Raw genomic sequence first — 25,440 nt, 5'->3', positions numbered from 1 at the left:
CTCTAACTTCAAAATCCCCTCTCTAGTCATTGTGCGATGTCTTAACTCTTAGTCAATTTTGTATCATGCAGGATGGAGATTCAAACTTATTAGAGGAAATAATACTATGACATAGGCTTCATAGACCCGAATATTATAAACGAGTCAACTCTTAGAGATAGACCAAATCAGACCTTGAAGAACATATATAAGTTCCTCGACAACCAACATTTCAAGAAGTACATACTTCTACCGTACAACTTCAAGTGAGCATGTTTCCCATGTCTTTTTTTTCGAACTAGCAGTTAAACATACGACTAACTAGCTTTGGCTATGCATATATGTACAGCTTCCACTGGCTACTCCTTGTTATCGCGGTTGATCGAAGAGCGGTCTATGTCATGGACTCTTTGAGAAAACCAAGAGATCCGTACAAAAACCTTGTAGACATTCTGAACAAGCATGGGCTTGCTTTCGTCGACATCACACAGGTGAATTCAAGGAGGACCTTGATTTCAAGCCTGAATTCCCAGTATGTGTTGAATTTCCACATCTCGTGACACTTCCTTGAACACAACAAATATTTCATAACTTCTTTTGCGATATATATAGTGTTTGAGATAGAATCCAGGGAATAATTTATGCGGATACTACGTATATGAGTTCATCCATGGCTTTGTAGGTCAGAAGTGTGTGACCGACCATGAATTCAAAGTTCGTATACTAATTTGTTAACAATAAATTAGTTCTAATTGTGCAGACCCATTGATCTACTATATAATAACATTTGCCAATGACACAGATGAGAGACATGAAGGAACCACTCCTCGAGACGAAAAAAATCAAGGCAATTCAAGAACAACTCAGTGGATTTCTTCTGGATGAGGTAGTAAATCTAGTGAAGGAGTTCCATAATGATGGATCAAATCTGCATCACCATCAGGATTCGGGTTCAGAATAGTTAATCCGAAATGTTGAACTTGGAAAGTTGATGCAATGTAATATTATTCATATATGTGTATGCACAATATGTCTATATATATACATATATATAATATTATCTCAAATGTAATATTATAGATAAATACAATTTTATATATATTAGCGTATTAGAACTAGTATACGTAAATGAAATAAATACGAAATACTAATATAGAATAAAGAAACGAAAAAGAAAATGAGAAAAGAAATAGAAAAAAATAAATTAGTATCGTTTGGGGAGACCAACCGGTACTAAATTGGCCTCAGCCGCACGCGACGTGGCAGCCAATTTAGTACCGGTTGGTCTCTACAACCGGTACTAAAGGACCCCCTTTAGTACCGAACTACCAATACCGGTTGCGCAACCGGTACTAAAGAGGGGTTACGAACCGGTACTAATGGGACTTTCCCTAGCAGTGGGAGATGCTGGGTGGGCTGGTGTTACCGGGCCGGTACCGGGTGACCAATGATTAGCAAGTTGTGCCGGGCCGCCCGTCGCGCTGGGGTGACGGCCCACGCTCAGCACGCGCTACCGGGCCGGGCCAGCACGGGCACGCATGCCGTCATGCTAGGCCAGGCTTAGGCCAGGCCAAAAAAGCGGGCTCCGTGCTGGGTGAGCGGGCCACGGGCTATCTAGACATATATAGTTATGACCAAATGTGTCATGTGATGAAACTATAACATTCTCAGTGCAAGTTTCATTGTGTTTTATGGGACTTGGTAACTATGTCAGGTGGGTTTCATGGGATGAAACTCCCTCTTCTCTCTCTTCATAATTAGGTTGCCAAGTCAACAAAACTGCTGATATGACATAGGATTTAATGCTTATTGTTAGATTGTATTTGTGGTGTATGTTCATAGGGTCATGCACCTTGGGCCTAAGCCCAACCGGCCCTAATTAGGATTGCTTAGAGATATGAGGAGATCGTATCCGGCTTTGTTTCTATAATCCTACAATCTTCTCACCCCTATATATTGTAACCCCTATCTCTCAATCAATCCAATCTACTATGCATGACACCCCACTGAGATTGGCCTAAAATCGGTCATAACCCTCCAACTAGGATGGTTTCTATAGCATTAATTGTCTTGCTACAAAGAATATTTGGCTTACGTGGTACTATATTAAAGAAGAAAGAGAATGGAGAGAGGTAGAAACTGGGTCTCATGCATGGTCCAGTTTCATCGCAAGAACCTATGCATTATATTAGACACTACTAAATTTTGCATTGGAAGAGGATAGTGTCTTCATGATAAATGAAGAGAAAATATGATTGGTAGAGAAGAGAGATAACGAATTTATTAAGAAACCACATCAAGAAATCATGGGTTGTAGTATGTGGTTTCTAAAATGATGTCTTACTTTTGTGGCATCATAGACATTAGTGGTGGATACGGCCCGTGAGCCTAGGAGGGGCTCCCACTTCTTCCTTCTCTTTCCCTCCCTTCTCTTCTTCTTCCTTCTTCCTAAAAATTATGGAGGGGTTCAAGGGAGGCTCATAATCCGAGCGGCCGTAGGGGGGTTTGAGCCCCACCGCTAGACCCGCCCCTGGACATGATTTATGGATATCATGGTTGGGACTGCCTTAACAAGCTGTCAACGGTGGAAGCTGGGAACTAATTGTCAATGAGTATTGGATTTGTCTGGAAGCTCTCGGTCTCTCTCACGGTAGCTTGATCCCTGAAACTTGGAAGAAAGAAAAGGAGAGATTAGTGCAGGTGTCCTCCACACCATCATCACGCTTTGACAGATCCATGTTGGTTTTTGTCCAAATCAGCTCCGTTGAATTTTCTTGCCATGTTCATGAAAACCGACAGATGGGCACCGCCCCCATCTCACGGCTTTTTATCAAAAACAGATGTCAAACGAATCGCATCTGGATCAGATGAGTACATCTACTGCAAAATAAAGGAAATCCGTTGCAACTTGCAATATTCTTCTTTTACAATGTGCGCGGGCTCTTGTCAATCCATCGAGAAGATGGAAGAAAGCATGTTCCAAGACAAATCAGTTCCTCATTTCGTTTAACAAGTTAAGAGATGTTTGGGAGGATTTCTCTCAAAACGACTTCCTCGGTAAAATTAAAACCGGTGAAATAGTAGTTTCACTTGACTTCTAATTTATTTTAGATACAATTTACAATATTACATCCCTTATGTGAACCGTTTTATCCTACTTCTTTTGTTCCTGGAACGACGAAGGTGGTCACATGGGATGGAAGCAAACGAAACAGCAGTTAGCTCAGGCCAAGCATGTTCGCCTGATAACATGCTACGTGCAGTGGGAGTATAGTGTGTTTTTCGTAATTTTCATTTTTAGGTGATTTTTCTGTGGCCATGGCAGAAAAAAAATTTCCCATCTGTGACAGTAGATATGAGCTTTTTTTTTTTTGAGAGAACAGTAGACATGAGCTGAGGCCTTGTTTACTTGCCAATTTGGAAGTGGCAAAATTGGTATTTTGCCATAAATACGACACTGTAGCGTTTCGTTTGTATTTGTGAATTATTGTCTAAATATTGACTAATTAGGCTTAAAAGATTCGTCTCGCAAAGTACAACAAAACTGTGCAATTAGTTTTTGATTTCGTCTACATTTAGTACTCCATGCATGTACCGCAAGTTTGATGTGATGGGGAATCTTCTTTTTGCATAGTGCCAAAGTTGGGAGTTGGGGGTGAAGTAAACAAGGGCTGAGTGTAGAGAGCCTCGATGCGTCCGTCGAAAGAGTGGAAGAGGATGAGTTAGAAAATTTAGCAACTACGAATTATTGAGCCGTAGCGTGTAACTACTCTAGAAAATAAGCACAAGAATAATAAGTAAATACCCAGGATAAAGAGATAGGCATAAACCTGAGGCAACGATTTATGCAGTGGTGGCATACATGGCAAACCCCCTTACTGGATAAATCACTGTTTTCGGATGTAAATTAAACATAATATTCATAATAAATCCAATGGATAAAAACTCAATTTTCATCCAGCAAACAGACAATGGTGCTAGTTTTGTAATCACCCCAATTCAATGAATAGTTTTGTAAATAACGTATGAAATAGTATAAAAATAAAAGTTACATTTGCGCTTTTGACTTTGCTTAGAAAGAAAGCGCAATCGTCATGCGAGGAGGCATCTCAATCTTGATAGCTCAATTGCACAAGGAAACAAGCACCAATAATACACGTACCGTCACTATCATCGCCGCAGTAAGTGAAGCTGAATCATTGCATAATGGTATATACTTCCTCCATCCTAAATTATTATTCATTTTGATTTTTCAAGGTACGTACTTTTAGATATGCACCTACATAGAAATAATTTATGTCTAAATATATAGCAAACGTGATGTATTTAGAAAATTCAAAATAAATAGTAATTTGGGACGGAAGGAGTAGTTAATCGATTAATGGACCATGGTCACAGGCATTAGATTTCGTGTTCTCTAAATTAATCATATCATCATGTCATTATTAACCTCCTCTCGCTCCTTGAACTATGGAACGAACGAACGCATGGCAGATGGCCCATGTGCAGGCAATTTGGCCCATGGGAGCTGTCGCGTATGCGCTGGGCAGGCCGGCAGGCAATTTGGCGAATCACCCATCATCAATGGCCGGCCGGATTGTTGATGAGCCGACCGAGATTTTGAAACTTTGTAGACTGTACTTCCTCCATTTTAAATTATTTTAAATTGTAAGTCGTTTTTTAATTTTTTCGTTACTACCTAATTTAATGGGGTAAATAACTTGCAATTTTCCGGTGCGGTCATCGTTGACTTTCCACCATGAACATGCATAAGGACGATAGCCTGACTGTGAATGACTTGTCCTGGCACGAGGTAGGACAGCGCGGATGCCACGGAGGAAAACGGATGTGACCCCACGGCAGCCGTTTTGGATTCGTGTTTCTCCATCCGTCTGGTGGCGTACGTTCTCGTGATTTCCCCTCGTGCGGCTATTGAGATCCAACGGCCATCGGAGCTTCTTTGATCTCGCGATTGGACAGGACACTGTCAGAGACGTAATCTCCTTGGGGTCGTCGCTGCTAGCTAGGATGACCGGGGACAATTTGTTGCTCATCGGTTTTTGTAGCTTGGTCGTTGAGTTTTCAGCATGTCCGTAAATCTTTCGCTTTTTTATTGTTGTTGTGTTTGGCTGATGAGTTTTGACGTACTGTTGTTGTTGTGCTTCGCTGTCCATTGACACTTGAAAAATGAAACGTCCACGTCCCATGGGTTCTTGATAATAAAGATACATTGTTTGTTGAAGATGCCAATAACGCTTATCTGGGCGATAGAGCAAATTTTACAAAAATTGGGTTACGTGAAAACCACCTCCTCCGATTCATTTTGGTTCCCAATTCAGACAAAAGTAAATTAGAGGTATTTACTCCAAAATGTTAACTAAAACTCATAACTACTTTATTGTTTTTCTAGAATTTGCACAACATAAATAACTGTATTTGATCTCAGTTGTCGTACGGATGAAAATGTATGACCAAGACTGCATGCAGTATACGTGGCTTTATATCAATAATTTTACAATAACATATTTTCAAATCAAATCTGACGGACCCGGTGGAGCGATGGCAATACGTCAAGGACAAGACACTATCTTAAACTCTAGAACCCATGAAATTAGCAGAAATCTTGTGATCTTTCCGTGTTTCGATATAGGTCTTGAGCAATTCATGATTTTATTTTCAGGGCAGTCAGCCACAAGCAATTGCACACACAGATTTCGCAAATAAAGATTTGCACGGACAAATCAGCTGGACAATACACACTGCTGATCCGATCTCCTCTCCTCTCCTCCCAAATCCCAATAATTAATTCCTCTTGCAGAAACAATAGTAAAAAAAACAGAAGAAAAAATAAAAAAGAAAAGAGGAGAAAAGAAAGGGATTCGCCGTCGTCGAGTAGTAGACCAGAACACATCAGCGGCCGCATCCTTCCCCCGCTTCCGCCCCGCCGTCTTCTTCCCCGCACCGCCGCCGATCGTCCTCCTCAATCCGCCCACCGCGTCGCGTCCCGGCGACCGCGGGAATCGGTGGAACCCAACCCCCGTCCCACCTCTCTCTTGAATCCGAGCGCCATGGCCACGGAGCCGCTGCTACAGACGCACCTCCTCCACTCGCTGCCGGAGTACTCGGAGGTTTCCCACTTCTCCGCTCCGCCCGCCTCTCCGGCCTCCTCCTACAAGGAGCGCATCATCTTCGGCGCGCACCCTCCGCCGCCGCCGCCCCCCCCTCCGCCCCCGCCGCCGCCGCACGGCGCCCACCTCCGCCGCGGCTCCATCGACGGCCGCCACGACCTCGACCTGCCGTCATGCTCCTCGTCCCCGCCCTCGCCGCCACCGGACCCGGAGGACCCCTCCTCCGCCTCTGCCGCCGGCGGCGGCGGCGGTCCGCCCTCGCTCTTCGACTTCATCGCCGTCGCCACCGGCGGCCGCACCAACCTCCACCGCTCCCGCACCGCGCCGGCCATGGCGCCGCTCAGCGCCGCGGCGCTTGCGGCCGCCGCCGCGGCCGGGGACCAGCCGCCGGCGCAGCCCAAGCGCCCGGCCATCGTGCTGCACGCCTTCCTCTTCCTGCTCGCCTACCTCGCCCTCGGCGTCACCTTCTACGCCGCCGCGCCGGCCAACTTCACCTCCTCCGCGGGGCCCACGCACCCCGTCGCCGACGCGCTCTACTTCTGCATCGTCACGCTCTGCACCATAGGGTACGGAGACATCACGCCGGCTACACCCGCCGCCAAGCTCTTCTCCATCTCCTTCGTCCTCGTCGGCTTCGGCTTCGTTGACATTCTCCTCTCCGGGATGGTCTCCTATGTGCTCGACCTGCAGGAGCACCTCCTCATCACCGCACTCAAGAACCCAACCTCAGCGCGGAAGCACAGCCACAACTACATATTCGATGTCAAGAAGGGCAGGATGCGCATTCGTATGAAGGTGGCGCTCGCACTGGGCGTTGTGGCCATCTGCGTGGGTGTCGGAGCTGCAGTTCTCAGGAAGGTCGAGAGCTTGGGGTGGCTCGACGCGGTCTATCTCTCGGTGATGTCAGTGACCACAGTCGGTTATGGGGACCATGCATTCCGGACATTAGCTGGCCGGCTTTTTGCATCTGCCTGGCTGCTCGTGTCCACCCTGGCTGTGGCGAGGGCGTTCCTCTACTTGGCAGAGATGAGGATCGACAAGAGGCACCGCGCGATGGCCAACTGGGTGCTGTCGAGAGACATGACTGTGTCTGAATTTCTTGCTGCTGATATTGACAACAATGGATATGTCACGTAAGTCCACGAGATTTTAGCTCACCAGTTTTTTCTTGCATTTACTACTACATAAGCAGATGATTACATTCAAATTGTTTCTTACTTTTTTGCTGTAGAAATATCAATAATCCACCGATAACCATGCAAATAGGTGTTCGAAATTGATTATCCTCCAGAGAGGCTTATTGGCTATATATCCACAAATAAAAGGCATCTAGTTCGACAATCGGAGATCACAGCTTAATAGCACTATCAACTTATCGTCAATTAGACAAAGTAATTATTAGAAACTCTCCAGCTATGGATGAACTTAGGGCCAGACACTAGGCAGCAGTCATATATCATTAACATTGGTTGTTCACTAGGTTATCTATTACTCTATTCTGTTTGCTGCTGTCTAGTTCTCCTGATGTTCCTGTGGTCGATGGTTTCTGGTGTCTGTGTTCAAAAATAAAGAAAGGCTAAGCATGCTACCTCTTAATTAGCAATGTGAAGTTAGTGGGCTTGTCTGTGGCTTATTCATCACCTCTGGGTATTCAAGAGACTTGTTATTGAAATTTCAACATAGAAGAATAAATCAAAATGGAGCAAGAACTTAGCTTACTTGTTGACGTATCATTTCAATCATACACACTATTAAAAGGCACGAAGACTGTTCTGTTTGGAGACTTGTTAAGTATTATTCCGCAATCACACTGCCAGAATATACCAAAATACAAAACTGACAAAGAAATACTTTGATACATTGCTAGTGGAGGAATGTAGAATGATATATACAATTTATGATGCTTATATAGATTGGGCAAAACTTTTTGCCAAGAAACTTCTTTTCTGTTGACAAAAAAACAGTTGAATGCAATTAACAAATTCATCATGCAGTCATGTTTGCTGAATGAATTGTTAATGCCTTGCAGTCGCTGTAATAGAATAGATCATGACTGAAAATGATGTAGTATGCAATTGTGGCTCTTATTAATACAACATGTAAATGGGTGGTTTGAAGTTGATTATCCTCCAGAGAGGCTTATTGGTAACAGATCCGCAAATAGCAGGCATCCAGTTTGACAATCAGAGACAATGCTTATGCATTATTGCATTATCAACCTATCATGAATTGGGCAAAGTAAACATTCAAAATCTGAAGTTACAGATGAACTTAGAGGCAACTAGGCACTACGTAGCTATCATATATCACTAGCATTGGTTGTTCACTTGATTAACTGTTCTGTAATCCTGTTAGCTGTTGTCTAGTTCTTAGTGGTCTCAGGATTTATTATTTAGTTATTCACTTCAGTGTAATGCAATTACAACCTACCTAAGGTTCAGTAGAGATTCCCCTAAATCCTAATATATGAGGCAACTTAACAATAAGCAGGGACCTTTGCTTCTGAAAGAAAGTTATTGAACATGATTAGCTCATAATGAAGTTTCTCAAAGGAATATGAGCAATGTGTGGCTGCTGCTGCTAGTATGCTACCTGTCCTCCATTTTTTGGGCTTCTCCTAATTTTCCTTTGCTAAATGGGTTGGGATATTTATGTTTCAAATGTAGAGCTAAGTTGAGCACTCATTATTGCTTCATTCTTTAGATATGCATTTGCAAATCTGTGATGTTTCTCTTGTGTTGTGGTTTACTCCCTCACTTTGCGTTTTCAAGAGACTTGAACCTAAAATTTGAACATAAAAGAACAAATAAGAAATGACCAAGAACCCAGCTTACTTATTGATATATGATTTCTGCTGTACACCGTATTAAAAAGGATGAAGAATGCGGTGTTTGGAAACTTGTTAAATATTATTGCACTATCACACTGCCAGAATAAACTGTAATACAAAGTCTGAAATTTTCACTTGAATGCATTGCTAGTGGAGGAATATAGAATATACAGTTATGATGCTTATGGATTGGGACAAAGAAACTTCTTTTCTGTTGACCAAAAAAGTCAATTGCAATTAACAAATTTGTCATGTCGACATGTTCGCAGAATGGATGTTCTTATACTTGAAATATCAGTTTGTGACTGAAAAAAATATAATATGCACTTATTGCTCTAAATATAACATGTAAAAACAAATGGAATGAGCTTGACAGTTTGTCAACTCTTGAGCATGAGAGAGTAAATTTATAATAAATTGCTCATGTAGATATTACCGTGTGAAGAGAGGATGTCTTTTTGTTAGAGTATAGGTGAATTTGCCCACCTTTTCCCATCAGCTTAAGCTTTTGGGTTGAACTAGTTGGTGCATGCAACTCAATATGGTATCAGGGCCAAAGGTCTCGAGTTCGAATCCTGGCGGGCACGATTAAATAAAATAATTGCAGCCTACTCCAATTTCCACGTATGCGGCCTAAGAGAGCTTGCACGTGAGGAGGAGTGTTGGAGTATTAGTGAATTGCCCAACTTTCCCCATCAGTTTAAACTTTTGGGTTGAACTGGTTGGTGCATGCAACTCAATACTTTTGTGCCTTTTTTTTTGGCAAACACACATGGTTTTCCTTTTGTGTTCACATATATCATGTCTTGTATCATATTTTCTTTATCTTGTTCTGTGGTATTAGCAATCTCTGCTGAGTTCTAAATTTTTTAAATGTGGTATGACAGGGCTACTGCAAATATTGGTTAAATGAAATGCTGCTACTGCAAATATTGGTTGAATGAAATGCCTTGTTTCAGTTTTGCTCATTTAGGCGTTTATTTGTTATTCCTAGGCAGTTTTTAATAGTGTTTTCGTAATGCGTTAAATTATCCCTATATTCTTTGAGAACACACTTCATGCCTTCTTTTCAGTGCCCAAAAAACATCGATTATCAAACTCCTATTTTTAGATTATGCTACCGGCCCTTTAGTAATATTGAATGTGGTAAATCTGAATGAGTTGCTTTTACATCCTTTGCTGGCTCATTGATTTGAACCTGATGCCTAACTTAGTTGGCTGTGTGTTAATGTGTCAGATTGATGTATGGAGAACATAGACATGGCATTTGCATTTAGCAGTATTCAAACACCATATAACATAGCCATACTGAAAAGTTGAAAACTGAGTTCATATTAGGCTGATTTAGGCCCTGTTTGGTACAGCGGTGCGGAGAAGCGCTTCTCAAATAAGCTGCACTAATATGGAAAAAACGTTTCTCTGATAAGCGTGTCTAGTCCAGCTTCTGGGTATTAGTACAAATGGGAGCGGTGGGGAGAAGCGCGGCCAGGAGAAGCTGCAAAAAAAGTCCCATTTGGCTAGTAGTTTCAGCTTATTTTGGCCATAAGCAGGATTTAAGCTGTTCCAAACAGGGCCTTAGAATGCTGTGATATTTCAATTTTCAGTCAGCACAGCATGTCAACTCCAGTAGTAAAACAGTATCATTAGTCTGTAAGACCTATAAATTGGGAGATATGAATGATTTGTCTTCCAAAATGTAGGTCGCTGCTTCCATTTAATTTCAACAATTTACATCCTGTACTTCTGATGTGGTCAAAGTGCAAAAGGAATATCCTGTATTGCTTATGAAGTTATCTGTCTTTTTCAATAATGCTCTCCACCTTCTGTTCCAGTACCACCAGCTTTATATGTTATCATATATGGGAACACCAAACACCCGAGACATAACACTAGTTAAAACTGACACGCAGAACTTTTCATTTTGCCTTTATTTTAACCATACACTTTTTAGTTGTAGGTACCTCATTGAAACAATAATGACTATCATCCTATAATTACTCTCCTGGAAGATGATCTGTTTGCTTCTGCCTAGAGCACAGCTTGACTCTGTAGATTGTAAATTTGTAATATAGCTGGATTGACTAAAAGCTACCCCAACTTGCTTGGTAGTTGGGACAAAAAGGCTTTGCTGCTGCTGCTGCTGCATTGACTAATGCTTGATCATTGCTTATCATCCAGGAAATCAGAATTCGCGGTTTACAAGCTCAAGGAGATGGGGAAGATTTCTGAGAAAGATATCATGATGGTCTGCGATCAATTCCAAAGGCTGGACACAGGAAACTGTGGCAAGATTACGCTTTCGGACCTTCTGGAGAGCCACCACTTGGTCACAGAACCCAGAGACAAAAAAAAGGGGAAGAAATCATAACAGGTGTGTCCGGGCACACAAACTGTAGAGCAGTATTAGAATTTTGATCCAGGAAGTATAAAAGGGTGCATTTGGCAGATCTCCCAGAGCTGATTCCAGTAGTTCTGCCAAACAGTTTTTTTAAGAGAAATGATTCAAGAGGCTGGGAGCTGGAAAAAAATAGCTTCTCCTAATTCTATGAAGTGATTCTTCATCCTAATTTTAAGAGTTTATGCTATAGAACCAAAGAGAATCACTTTTAGCCACAGAATCACTTCTCTTAGAGAATCAGTTCCTATAAAGAATCAGAATCAGATGGAGTTTTACCAAACAGACCTGGGCTAGAATCAGGAGGCATTCTCCTACACCGAATGGAAAGGCCAGAACCCGTTGAAGGTAGAAAGATGATTAGTGTGAATAGGAGGCGGCTGTAAATATGAACAATTATACAGGGCGGTGAATTCAGATTCTTTTACGAGTATATATATGTGGTGGAGGATTAGGCACTTTAATTTTTACCGAGCATTTCTGTGGCTCGCAAAAATAGATGCTCGTTGCCAGAGTTGAGGTGCATGGAAGGAGTTCACTCAGATGTGGTCCATATTGCTGAGGTTGGCGAGGCAGAATCGCCGGCTCATTTTTGGCTACATGTCTACGTTGGGTGCCACGATTTTCAGTTGTGGTCGTGTGATGCCGACGTTACGTGATTCATGCTAGCAAGGCAACATCGGCGGCCGCTGTCACGAAATTGAGTTGTTCGGTGCTGCTGATTGAGCCGAAGCCACAAGCAAGAGCTGTCCGTTTCATTTTCTGATTTGTTTATATACATCTATCTGTTAGAAAGACAGCTGGCGTGGAATTATCCGTGTCTTTGGAAAACACGTGAATGTCGCTGTTTTTTTTTTCTTTTGCGAAACATTATTACTCACCCCATGCCCTGCAAAATGATCTTCGTGGGCTCCTTCAGACTCCTGCGTTTGCGACATGGGCCTCAGCTGCCTCTTGCAAAAAAGCCTTGCAGGCTTAGCAGGACAGCCCGCAACCGCCTTCGCCTGCGTCGGCATCGTGCTGCGGCGCCGCCGCCATCACCGTCGCTGCCGCAGGCCCTCCAGCAAGTGCCGCATGCTACCCTGCCTCTTCTTCTCCGTCTCCAGAACCGGCGTCGCCGATCTCGATTCGACTGGAATTGGATTCCCTGCAGGGCCGGCAACGCTTCGTTCCGATTCTGATTCTCACTCCGTGCGTACGGTTCTGCCCCTCTGACCACGGCGCTGCGCCAGTGCCTGAGCGCCGGCAGGGCGGCAGCAAGCGGCCCACGGGCCAGGTAGCTTCCCCCCTTCCTCTCCTCGATAATCACGGTTTGGTTTCTCTTCTGATTTTGGGATTAGGGAGTAGGGACATTCGTCTCTCGTTTGCTATAATCCACTGAATTTATGGAGCGAGCGACGCATTTTCCTAGAATAGTTTGTAATATTCTGTTAGTTTGACCAAATCACTTCGAAGGTATTTGGAATTTTCCCTTGATAACTTCAAATCTTGTACACATGTAAGACCGCTCGAATGCTTTATTTTGCAATTAGTTCAATCTTGGACTTAATTCTTTCGAATATATGATGCAGCTGTACTATAAACTGAACTTGTTAACGGCTGTGGAATGTGCACACCCATGGGAGTTATCCTTGATCTGCCACCGTTGACATGCCTAGTCATCTCGTCTCCCATTTCAACAACCATTCTGTTATACCAGCATTGGCAGTAGTTCGTCTAGTCGTGGCATATTTTGGCACATCCTCAGCACTTGAGAGATCAAGAAAGCATGGGCGTGGCAAGATTCACAATGCATTGAGGATTTTGGACCTTATACCAACCAAGCACCATGATGACGAAGAGGACATTCCATCTCATCGCCGCCTTATCAATGACTGTATGTATGACATCCTGGGAGTTCAATCAAAACGGAATGTTATGCGAAAGAGAAAAGAGGACTTTGTTAACTCAAGCTCAAATCAAGCACGGCCCAAAAGCAATGACATGGTCTCAAGCAATATCTCAGTATGCCCTTCCATGACTAGATTCACAAAGGATGACTTGCTTATGCATATAGTGGAGCTGCATAGGAGAGGGGGCATCAGTTCAGATGCATCTATTTTGGCATCTGCACTGAGTTCCTGTGCTGATATGAAAACTCTTACTGGAGGTGCACATCTTCAGGCTTTACTAGTGAAAGTAGGATATGACTCCTCTGTCCTTGTTGGGAGCGCACTGATCAGCTTTTATTCAAGATGTGGCCAGTTGCAAAAAGCTCATCGGGTTTTCCAGGGCATGACAGCAAAAAACACTATCTCATGGACAGCACTTATTTCTGGTTACGCACAGGATAATCAGGTGGAACCATGTCTCCATTTATTTGCACTGATGAGGCACTCGATGTGCAAGCCAAATGACATCACATTTGCAACTATATTCAGTATGTGCACGAACCATGCATTTCTTGCACTTGGTAGAAGTGTTCAAGGCCTACAAATGAAAATGGGTTTTGATTCCTATGTGCATGTGTCCAATGCATTGATATCAATGTATGCAAAGTGCGGGAGCATTGGTGAAGCGCAAGCCATATTTGAGAACATTGCTTGCAAAGACCTGGTCTCTTGGAACTCCATGATCTTTGGATATTCACAGCATGGCCTTGCTGAGCATTGCATAAACTTGCTGAAACAAATGGAAGAGCACATAATTCCGGATGCAATATCCTTCCTAGGCGTGCTTTCATCATGCCGGCATGCATGCCTTGTAACGGAAGGTCGACGCTGCTTCAGGGTGATGATTGAACATGGAATAGAACCAGAGCTAGATCATTACTCATGTATGGTTGATCTCCTTGGCCGTGCAGGACTGCTCGATGAAGCGTGGGATCTGATCCAGACAATGTCCATGCCTCCAAATGGTGTTATATGGGGCTCCCTGCTAGCTTCCTGCAGGGTGCATGGAAGCGTTTCGATCGGCATACAGGCTGCAGAGCACCGTCTGAAGCTTGAACCAAGTTGTGCTGCAACTCATGTGCAGCTAGCAAATTTGTATGCAAGCATTGGCTGCTGGAGTGATGTGGCAAGAGTGAGGAAGGTGATGAAGGAGAGAGGGCTGAAAACGAACATCGGGTGCAGTTGGATAGAAGTTGGCAATAAAGTTTATACTTTTACCGCAGAAAACAGATCAAAGAGCCAGGTAAACGATGTTCTGGCAATTCTTGATTGCTTGCAGTCACATATGGATCACAAGTATGATATATTGATTGATGGTCTGGATTGGGATGATCCTGAGCATATCAAGTAAGTTTGAACACTATATACATTTAAACATCATGGCTTTCCATGTTCAACTGCATATGAAGAGGAGACACTCTATAGGAAATGGTAAGTATCACTCACCTCAGATATCTGGTAGAAGACCCCTCGATGTAACATGTAAGTATAACACCTGTGCGTGAGCATTTTGGAAAGATTTGATCTGCTCAGTTTACTTTTTGTTGAATGGCTGCTGATATCCATATTCTTTTTGTACTAATATATATTTTATTTTTTTACAATCAAAATCTCCGTGCAAGAATGAATGCACGATCTTATAGTTTGAGACTCTGAGTTAGGTGCATGCTGTGTAGAAAGATCATGATTGAGAAAACGGGTGCCTTTGATGCTATTGGTTGTGCAATTCTTTGCAAGAGAGCCCCAGTTGCAGTCTAGGTGGTTAGGATACTTGTTACTTGGCTCTCACCAAGAGATTCAGGTCTGACTTCGGACAAGGCCACTACGTTACTTTTTTTTTTGTACTGCAGCATATTCGTGTGTATTGCATAATGTATTTCTAATTCTTATTGTGAATAGCCATTCCATGATGTTTGTTGGTTGAAATCAAGGATCTGCTCACCTGCTATCCGTATGTCTATGATGCGATCATTTAATTCTACGAGCATTTCACCTGATATGGGTAGAGTATGATGATTAGTACTCTGAAGCATAGGAAGCAATTTACAATAAGTAGACGTTTTCACTTCTTTATTGACACATATAAAATGAATTTTCATCTTTTTGATGTATTGTCGAGAATACTGAAACCTTCTTTTCAGGTTTGTTCAGTTTCCTTTTAAGAATATAGAGGATTAAATGTTCTGGTCCAAATGCAATAATATTGCTAGCCTCACAAATATAAGAATATTCTGGCCCAAGTTGAGTTGCATGGTATGAGATCATATGCCGACCAAACACATATGGTCTGTATAAATTCAGGTTCGTGCGGCAGGATGCAGAATCAACGGAAAAAGTCCATTTGTATACATTAGATCCCACACATTTATTTTCGATATGATGATGATGCTCCATGACTGATGGGATCAAGATAACATCAGCCACTATAGTGACATTTATTTATATGGTGCTGATTTTGCATTCAGTAGAGGTCATCATTTCAATTTTTTATTGGAGATCATTTCATTTTCTGACCACCAAGAAAGCATCAAACAATACAAGTATACATCCTTATGCAGAGGAATGGCCATATAACGCATCAACCAACCCAAACACGGCATCCATCTTCGCCCAATTATTACAGGAATAATCTCATGTTCAGAGAACCTGGATGCACGCAGCCAAACCAAGGTTCCACGAAATTGCTGGCATGGTGGCAAGTTGCTGCTGATCCCTTCCGGAAATGGCGTCGATTTTGTCAATCTGCTGCTGGTTGCTTGGTCGTCTTCTCCTTTGTTGCCGGTTCTGAAGAACACCAGAAACCGAATCAGGGTCAGCAAATTGATACACGAAATTCAGAATTACTGGTTACTGCTGAGGTGATTGGAGTGAACAGAAATGGTGGATTAATTCATCAGTTACTTGAGATGAGGGCCTTGGGACGGTCCTTGAAGAGGATCGTGTGCCGGATGATGACAATCACCTTAGGAGCTTGTGAATGACGACTGACATTTGCATCGTTAAGGTGCAGGGTGGTGTAAACATTTGTAGCTCAAATCGACTGAATTTCTATGCATAAACAACATTTGGAGTATACTACTTGTATCACGGGCAGACAGGAGCAGGATTGCAACACTAACCACGTATCTAGGTCATGAGTGTCTACAACCGTGATGATTAGCGGATGCACATGGAAACTCATTGGTGCAGCATACTGAAAGATCATTGAAAGATCCATTATGCAAAATTAGTGAAAGATCAAAATTAGTGAAAGATCAAACTCACATGGAAACACATGGAAACTCAACCGTGATGAACAGCATACTGACGCAAGGTCCATTATGCAAAATTAGTGAAGAAAATTGACGGTACTAACCTATTGAAAGATCATTGGTGCAGCAACATCTGCCAAAGAGAAGTTTTGTCCACAATAAGGAAGTGCAGCCGAGTAGCATGTAAGCCACATACCTGAACAACAAGATAGTCATACATTGGGCACAGAAATTAGAATTTCAGAGTCCAGAATTAACAAGTAATTATCATAGTGCATGAAAAGGGATAACCATATGATTGAGATACAAATGCATCATGTAATTTCCCGGGATGCCCAAATAATTAACCAGAGAAACATGTAGAAGCTAACATGTCGACTGAACTTCTATGTACAGTGTAGGAGTATAGGACTATGGGTGACTTCGCATATACTAACCAGTCTTATGTGCAGGATGGAAGTTTCAAGTTGACTTCTATGTAGAGTATAGGACCATGGGTGACTATGTACAGTATAGGAGTAGAATATTATGAGGCTAAAAAATGGATAGGTTCGAAGGGCCCAGAATATCAGAGTACAGAACTACTACTAGTTTCAGTGTAAAAAACATAAGGGTGTATAACTGTACCCTGCAGCAGTAGTACCTCAAAGCAATAAGCAGTAATCCAAGCAGGTTCTCTGAAATTGGCTAAACTCATGTATTTGCAGAATAAGTAAATTAGGAATGAAAATTACTGAAGCTAAAGTACAGAGGATGAAGCTTATTTTTGAAGGTTTAAAACTTCTAGACTCGAACAACAGGGTACTGCAAAGTTTTGTATCTATCAATAGTTGCACCGACTCTCATACTAGACTGATCTAGTCAAGGACTAGAAAGGAAAAAAAATCATAGAGTAACAAAATAGCAAGGAGCACGATGTGAACTTAACTTCTGAATGGTACAGTTAAAATGTACTAACCAGTTTTATTACATGATGGGAGGTACATGTCGAGATCTTCAGAGTTGACACTTGACAACACAGAATCATCCATCGATATAGAAAGATTTCTATAAGGCTACAGGAATGTACAGTTCCAATAAGAGCTCTGCTAAAGAAAGGAAAAAAAGGAATATTGTTACTTTATTAGTATTGTCTGCTAAAATGTCAGAAAACAGAATTATCTCTATTTTCTCAATGGGGTTTTCCACAAAATCATGGGTTGTGCTGATAGGATTTTCGTTGGGAGAAATAAACAGAGCATGATTAAAAATCATATTCATTGTTGCTGGTAGATCATCAAATGTGGAGAAAGAAACATGAGCATGAATCTTAGTAATACTATTTATAATGAAAAAAAGGGGGAAACGCATGTAAAGCATTGCTGGTTGGCTTATACTCAGTTACACATGACCAAGCAACTGCTACTCTGCTAGCTCACACAGCACATCATGAAAATAGATGCAGCACCCATGAAACAGTATAATTCTGTTGATTGAGACATCATAAAGACAACGAGCAGTTTCCCACTAATAATAAACAGGTGATAAAGTCTGATGCTAAGATACTCATACCAGCTCTGATCCTTTAATAGTATTAATTAGGAATACAGCATCTTCTACTGGATCAGTTACAAGGTGTCTGAAAAATCCAGTAAATAAGATAAAAACAACTATGCAGATTCAGTCTTGGCATGACCATCGTAATGGAAACCCAAAGCCTTCAGTATCAGTGACAAACGATTACTATCTGTGAGCTGTGATAGCTTTTAATGTAAAGTGAGCACATTTCAAACTGTGAATAGCTATTATGCCCATATTAGAAAGTGAAAAGCACTAAAAATACTCACAACAATGAGCAAAGCCGATCAATAAATTAGGAATGGTGTATATACTAACCAATTTCTGTACGGCGTGGAAGTCAGATGCCGAGAAGATGTTCATATATACTTGACTACTCAGAACTATGAATCGATAGAGAGCAAATCCTACGAGGCTAGAAGAATGTACACTTCGACCCCAAGAGACCTGCAGAGTAGGTTAGAAGCAAGTGGGTTACTGGAAACAGTGACTGCATTGAAACAAACAGAACAAGGACTATGACTGCTAAGAGGTCAGGAAAATTAAAAGCAAGTGAAATTAGTGGGTAGGACATGGGGACGAGTAGAACAGGGAAATTCATGTTACCTTGATTAATCAAGTATGACTATTGGAATGGGAAAAAGTCTACATGACCCCCCAACGTATTAAGGATCGACCACATCACCCCCTCAAGTACAAAACCGGATGTTTAACCCCCTCACCTTTGCAAAACCATTTAAATGACCCCCCGTAGTGGTTTTCCTGGGTGGTTTTGCCTAGCTTGCCAACTCTACAATATTAGAAAGTGAAAAGCACCACAAATAACCACAACAACGAACAGAGCAGATCAGCAAACTAGGATTAAACTGCTAAATGGTGTGTATACTAACCAATTTATTTACGGTGTGGAAGGCACATGCTGACAAAATGTTCATACCTAACAGCTCGTAACTATGAACCGAATAACCGATAGAGAGCAAATCGTATGAGTTAGATGAATGCACATTTGAAACACAGACCTGCAGAGTAATACTGAGTAAGAACAAGTGGATTGTATGGAGCAGTGACAGCGTTGAAATAAACAGAACGAGCATGAGGTTAGGAAAATTGAAGCAGGTGAAATTAGTGGAACGAGTAGAACATAGGAAAGTGCATGTTACCTTGATTGATCAGGCTCTGACTACTGGAACGGTTCCAATCAGCTTGCGGCACTGCCTTCTTAGGTCCTCGCTGTTGCCATAGCGGACATCTAACACCTGCAGTGAACTTGGGAGGCCGCCCTTGGGAAGCGCCCGGATGGCTGGACAGTTGTAGATCCATAATTTTTGCAGGGAATTAGGGAGGCTCTCCTTGGGCAGTGAGCGGATGGCTGAGCACTCGGAGATTGATAATTCTCCTCCCGAGATTTCCAATACTTGCAGGGAATCAGGGAGGCTGCCCCTGTGCAGGGAGTGGATAATGGCTGGAGTGCCGGGAATCACTAATGTTTCGAGGTTTGCCAGTTTCTGTAGGCCCGCCGGGAGGCACTGCAGCTTGTCGCAATCCGACAATTCGAGTCGCTGTAGGGAGGTGAGGAGCTGAAGGGCCTCGTCCTGCTCCTTTGTGAAGCGCTCCATGTCCCTCATCCTAATGGATAAACTGGTGAGGGAGGAAGACAAGAGTCTGCAGATGGGTGCGGCAAGGACACTCGCGACGTCATCCGTCTCCAGCGACTGCAGTTGAAGCATCTCCAACTCCAAGGGCTCCTCTGAACATTCAATGGAGAAGAAATTGGGAGTTTCATCGACGGATAATTCGCGGAGGCAGCCGTTGGCAAGGAGATGCCCCAAATCCACGCCTCCTAAATCCCCGCATTGCGCAATCGACAACTCCGTGAGAGAGGCGAGGTTTGAGAGGGGCGCCAGCGTCTCCATGCCATCGAGGTCGAGGGATTGCAGGGAGGTTGGGAAGGGGAAACAAGAAGAAGAGGGCCAAGGTAAATAGCTGGCCAGGAACTTGGGGCATTCCCAAACCCTCAAGGAAACGAGAAAGGCCAGACCTTGGAGCCCTCCTCCCTTTTCACCACCGTGTGGTGAATCGGGGCGGAGGCTTAGCTCTGGGCAGCTCCAAATCTCCAGCCTCTGTAGTTGGGGAGGTAAGAGCAGCAACCCATCTGTTGCTATTTCCTCCTTTCCCTCCTCCAGCTGCTCCACCACACCTAACCCTGTGATCTTCTTGCATCCATAAATATCCAGTCCTGAGAGCTGCGGCATGCAAGAGAGCATTTGTCCTAGTTCCTTCCCACTAAACATGTTGCATTGAGATAGGTGCAGAAACTTTATAGTTGACGACAGCTTTTGGAGGCCATCGAGCGGCAGGAGAGGGCAAAGTCCAATACTCAACTTGTCTAGTCCGGTTAATTTGTCAAAGTCCAATACCGTCCAGAACGACGCCGTCATGTCCTGAGCATGGCCCTTTCCACGAATGTCCAATTCACGTTGATCCTTCCGGTAGCTCACTGACTCAAAGTCTAAACCAACTCTGTATATATGAACAGAGCGCAGAGAGCTGCTCCAAGGAACAGGAGGCAAGGACACCAGTTTCGGGCAGGAATAGATAACCAGCTTTTGTAGTCTAGGAAACGTGGTCTTTTGCTCCTGCTCACTGCAAGTAGAATTAGAAAATGGCAGCTCCACGAGTTGAGGGCAATCTCTGATGGTGAGCTCTTCCAAGTGGGATAACAGTTGACCGGAGCTACCTACGACCCATCTTTGCAGCCTTGCTAAATTTACAAGTTCTATCCTTTTCAAATTTTTAAAGTGTTGGCCAGGGATATTACTCGAAATTTCTTCAGCAGCCCCATTAACTAGCTGAAACTCACCGATAGGTGGAAACACTTTCCAAGCCACACCATTTAGGAAAAGAGATTCCAAGTTTTCAACCGAGAGGTTCACACCTAGCCATGAAGGACAGGTGCGACCCCCATGCCCTCTAATACTTAGCTTTACGAGATTGCTATGTGGCTTGAGGCCTTCGAGAACTTGTTCTTCTCGTGCACGACCATCCTTGTTGGATTGTGTATCATTCCAAATCAATATCAACTCCTGCAAGTGTTTCTTCTGCATTAACTTTGCTTCATCTACTTCTTCCCTTCCTTCAACATTTTCAAGGCTGTCGATGCTCAATGATCCGCAAAGCTCTAGCAAATGTCCCATCTGCGTCAATTCGAAACCCTTACTTTCTTTTCTGACCTTAAATCTTCTTAGCTCTTGTAGTGATTTTAATCTCCCCACTTCAAAAATGCTTGCATGCATTCCATCGTCTGGAACTAGAAAATGGCGCAACTTTAAGAGGTTGCCCATATGTCTTGGTAAATCGTAAGAACTACGACATTCTTTTATGTCTACAACCCTGAGGTGGTAAAATCTTGAAATGTCCTTGGGTGTTTGTGATCCTTCTAGAAGATAACGGAGTGATCCTGCTATCCGAAGATAACGGAGATGGACAAGGTTTGAAAAGTTGTGCAATAAGTCTTCCACACTATGGTTTTCTCCAGATATAAAAATAACACGAATGGCTTTTGCTTTACTGAACAAACCACGAAAAGTCTTCACAAAGCTACCTTGATGTTCCCCAAATAACATCAATGAGTGTAGGTTCTCAAATTTCAACTTTTTCCCCAGCACACTAAAATCTTCCTTACAGATTTCAAAAGTCTTCCTATCCTTGACACTTGACTCATCTATGTTGATAGATAAATGGCGTATCGACTGGGGGATTTGTAAGGATCTCAAATTATTTGAACTACATATGCTAAGACATTCATCTGCTGAAACCTTTCTAGCTAACTCATGTAGTAGATCATGAATAATATAATAAGTGTTCCCATATGCATCTTCTTCCCTCTTGAACAATCCATGATTAACCAGTTCTGTCAAATAGTTTAGTCCTATTACTTCAATGCTTTTATTTTCACCACGTGAGTGAAGGACATCTAGACCTATCCAAAGGTGAATTAGCTCTTGTTTACCAAACTTGTAATCTTCTGGAAACAATGCACAATAAATGAAGCACTGTTGCAGATGGAAAGGGAGATAGTCAAAGCTAAGCTTCAATGCTGGCATGATATCATGATCCCCATTTTGTGACTCCCATTCTTTACTTTCTAAAACTCTAGTCCAATGATCCTTGTCGAGGTGGTTTCTCAACAATCTCCCGACGGTTTTTGCAGCAAGAGGGGAGCCCTTCAGTTTTTTCACTATTTTATATCCAATATCAACTAATTCACTATGACACTTTGTTTTTTGCTTGTCGCCAAACACACATGCAAAGAAGAACTTCTCAAATTCTTTGTTGTCTAAACCATTCAGGTCTATCCACTGATCTGTTGTTTTAACTATTTGTGCTACTGCAGGAAACCGAGTTGTTACTAGAATTACACTGCCCTTTGTTTGTCCTTTCCTGAAAGGCACAAGAAACCTTTTCCACTCATCCTCATTACTACAATCCCACATATCATCCAAGACAAGCAAAAACCTTTTAGATTTTAGTTGTTCTTCAATCTTTTTATCTGCACTATCCTTTTTGTCATTTGGGAGTTTATCAGCAATCTCTTGTATCAACCTATGCATGCTGAAACTGACCGATACACATACCCACAATTTTACTTCAAAATGGTTTTTTAGGTCCTCATCACTGTATATGTATTGCGTTAGAGTTGTCTTCCCTATGCCCCCTGGACCAACAATTGGAAGCACTGTAAGGTCCTTGTCACAGTATTCTCCCTTGGTAATGTCACGAATAATATTACTTGTCTCCTCCTCTCTAGCATTACGTTGGGGCTCTATAGGCTCTGAGGTGGTTATGGGCCGAATTGTAGCCATGCGCTGGGAAGCCCTACAGTTAGCTGCCAAGAACTCCAGATTAAGAATGGAAGATACCTTGGCGCACAGAGGCTTTAACTGCTCTACAATCTCCTGCATCTTTCGAGACATCTCGACCCTATCGAACTTAAGTTTTGGTGTTTCTATCGAACTGAGGGATCGACCTCCAGTAGTCGATGCAACATTGGAGTGGTCAGCATTTTGAGCTTGTGAAACAGAGTAGGATGGAAGGTGTTTACCGACGGTATTGATGGTGCCACGGACACCGGAGATGAGGCTATCCATGCAGCCATCATGAGCCTCTTGGTCCTGGTTGGGCGGTGGCGTCGATGAGGCCCTTGCACAGGGCCAAACAGCCCCACACAGGACCCCTCGGCTTGCATCTTCTTTTTCTTCATGAGACTGACTATGGTCAGCAGAGCCGCGGGAGCACTTGGAGAAGCCAGGTATTTTTGCAGTAGCAGCAGTGGCGAGCCTACTCATGCAGCCGCTGGCGACCTCTTGGTCGCCCCTGTCGGCCGGCGGCATGGGTGGCTTCGAGGAGGCCCTTCCACATGGCCAGACAGCCCGACAAAGGACTCCTCGGCTTGCATCTTCTTGTTGCTCATCGTTGTCATCATCAGGAGTTTTAGGATCAAGACATGGCCAAGCTCCACATGAGACTCCTCTCGTATCTTCATCCTCGGGCTCATCGCGGGTAGCAGAGCCACCGGAGCCGTTGGAGAAGCCAAGCATCTTTCTAATGTTTCTGGCGATATGGCGGGCATTGAGTGCGTTGTTGTGGAGGCAGCCCCCGCCATGCTCGTCAGCCGCATGGTAGGTGCCGTCGAGCTCGTCCTGGATGCGGAAGTACTCGAGCTCGTCCAGCACGTCGTCGGCCCTGTACGCCAGGCCCCGGAGCTTCTGCAGCAGCTCCGACAGGGCCGGGTTCTGGATATCCGGGCCGCTGCCACGGCCGCGGTCTCGGGCATTGTTGAGCATGCCCTCCGCGTACAGCAGCTCCATCCTGAGATTTTCAATGTTGGTACCGAGCTCAGTGCTGGCCGCCCACGCCTCCAGCAGCCCGCTCGAAGCGGGCCCCAGAGCCTTGCCGACCATCCATCGCGCCGCCTCGATGCCGAGCTCCGCCATGGCCGGCCGTCAATGGCAACGGCGTGGCCGCAGGCCGCAGCAAGCGGCACACAACTCTGTAACAGCAGAGAAAAGCCCTACTTGAGTTCATGCCATGGTTTCAACTGAGAAAGACGACGACACTGCAAGTCTGCAACACATCGGAGTCGGAGGGGACACGCATGTACGTACCGGTTGAAGCGAGGTGGGACGGAACCGTCAGAAATTTCCCTGATGGTGTGTTGCTGTTTGGAGAGAAGGCGAACTGATCGAGAACTGGCAAATGGAAACTCAAAACTGGCGAGGGAGGCGCGCAAGAGCACTGGTTGACGAGCTAGCCAGCGCAGGTGCACAGCCGATGTGTCGCAAGCTTCTTGTGACTTGGCCGTTCCCTGATGATCTGCTTATATAGAATTACAAACGAGGCGAACGCCGATGGGCTTTCAGTTCCTCTGCGCAATTCCAAGGGAAGAGTGCAGAGAGATGGTAAGCCAATCCAGGTCAACAGCAACAACGGTCGGTCAGTCACATCACGTGCTCAGCGAGCTCAACGGTAAAACGAGCAGGAATCTCGATGCGCAGGACACTACGGTGCACAATTTAATTACTAATTACTAAACCAACAGTGATAACGGATCATCACATGATCTCGGAGTTCGGGGAAGAGATGAACTAAACTAATCGCTGCAAGAGCATGCAGCATATAGCGTCGCGCCAATTTTTAAAAGAAAGACCGGCGCCAGGGACATGTTGGAGGAAACGGCACCTTCGTTCCCGACTTCCAATTGGCTTCCGCGGCTACGTTTAGACCCCCTTTGTCGCGGCTCCTTGAGACGCTTTTTCACCGGCTTCTCAAGGAGCCGTGCCAAACGTTTTTTCAAAACAGATTTTTCAGTGAAATTGTCTGAAAACCCGCTGAGAGGAGCTAAAACGAGCATGTGAGTCGGGGAAACCATCTCTCCGCGGCTCCCTCATCCATCCTGCACCATTTGGTACCGTAATGCCACTGGAGTTTGCCAAATTTACACCCATTTTACCACTGCCTTCTTTTCTCCCTCCCCTATCGCCCTTAAGTGGAGGAACAACAGGCGGCGGCTAGCAGCGGGAGGTTCAAACACCAGGAGTTGGGGCAGAGGTGGCCAGCAGTGGTACGCAGAGGCGGTGGCGGCCGACAGTGGTAGGCGGTGGCAGGCCTGCGAGAAAGAGAGGAGGAAAATAGAAAGGTGGCTGGCAGCGCGCGTGGCGGCTAGAGAAGGAGGCTTTTGTTGGGGGAGAGGGGCCCGTGGGGAGCGCGGCGTGCTGGAGAAGGGAACGGTGGGCCGATCTGGTGCAGGGAGGTGGGAGGAAAGAGGGATGAGGTGGGTGGGTAGAGGAGGACCATTCGGTTGGATAAGGAA

The 25,440-nt window shown here is 44.0% G+C and overlaps 3 protein-coding genes across 3 annotated transcripts; 2 read left to right on the top strand and 1 right to left on the bottom strand.

Annotated features, from left to right (window-relative positions):
• Window positions 1–5,859: 5,859 nt before the first annotated feature.
• On the top strand, window positions 5,860–11,796 carry LOC117842399 (two pore potassium channel c). Its single transcript, XM_034722849.2, has 2 exons — window positions 5,860–7,240; window positions 11,116–11,796. The coding sequence occupies exons 1-2, from the start codon at window positions 6,048–6,050 to the stop codon at window positions 11,303–11,305; spliced, it is 1,383 nt and encodes a 460-aa protein (XP_034578740.1). The 5' UTR covers window positions 5,860–6,047; the 3' UTR covers window positions 11,306–11,796.
• A 193-nt stretch (window positions 11,797–11,989) lies between these two features.
• Window positions 11,990–14,812, top strand: LOC117842397 (pentatricopeptide repeat-containing protein At2g37320). The gene is made up of 2 exons (XM_034722848.2): window positions 11,990–12,608; window positions 12,904–14,812. Exon 2 carries the CDS (start codon window positions 12,983–12,985, stop codon window positions 14,612–14,614), a length of 1,632 nt encoding a protein of 543 aa, XP_034578739.1. The 5' UTR covers window positions 11,990–12,608; window positions 12,904–12,982; the 3' UTR covers window positions 14,615–14,812.
• An 828-nt stretch (window positions 14,813–15,640) lies between these two features.
• LOC117842394 (uncharacterized) lies at window positions 15,641–24,079 on the bottom strand. The gene is made up of 6 exons (XM_034722830.2): window positions 19,232–24,079; window positions 18,962–19,090; window positions 18,794–18,861; window positions 18,390–18,518; window positions 17,473–17,599; window positions 15,641–16,710 (listed from the first exon to the last, which is right to left on the bottom strand). Exon 1 carries the CDS (start codon window positions 24,062–24,064, stop codon window positions 19,241–19,243), a length of 4,824 nt encoding a protein of 1,607 aa, XP_034578721.2. The 5' UTR covers window positions 24,065–24,079; the 3' UTR covers window positions 15,641–16,710; window positions 17,473–17,599; window positions 18,390–18,518; window positions 18,794–18,861; window positions 18,962–19,090; window positions 19,232–19,240.
• Window positions 24,080–25,440: the final 1,361 nt, after the last annotated feature.

The sequence above is a fragment of the Setaria viridis genome, chromosome 2 (assembly GCF_005286985.2).
Source record: "Setaria viridis chromosome 2, Setaria_viridis_v4.0, whole genome shotgun sequence".
NCBI lineage: Eukaryota > Viridiplantae > Streptophyta > Magnoliopsida > Poales > Poaceae > Setaria > Setaria viridis.
This window is presented reverse-complemented; position numbering and strand designations above follow the sequence as displayed.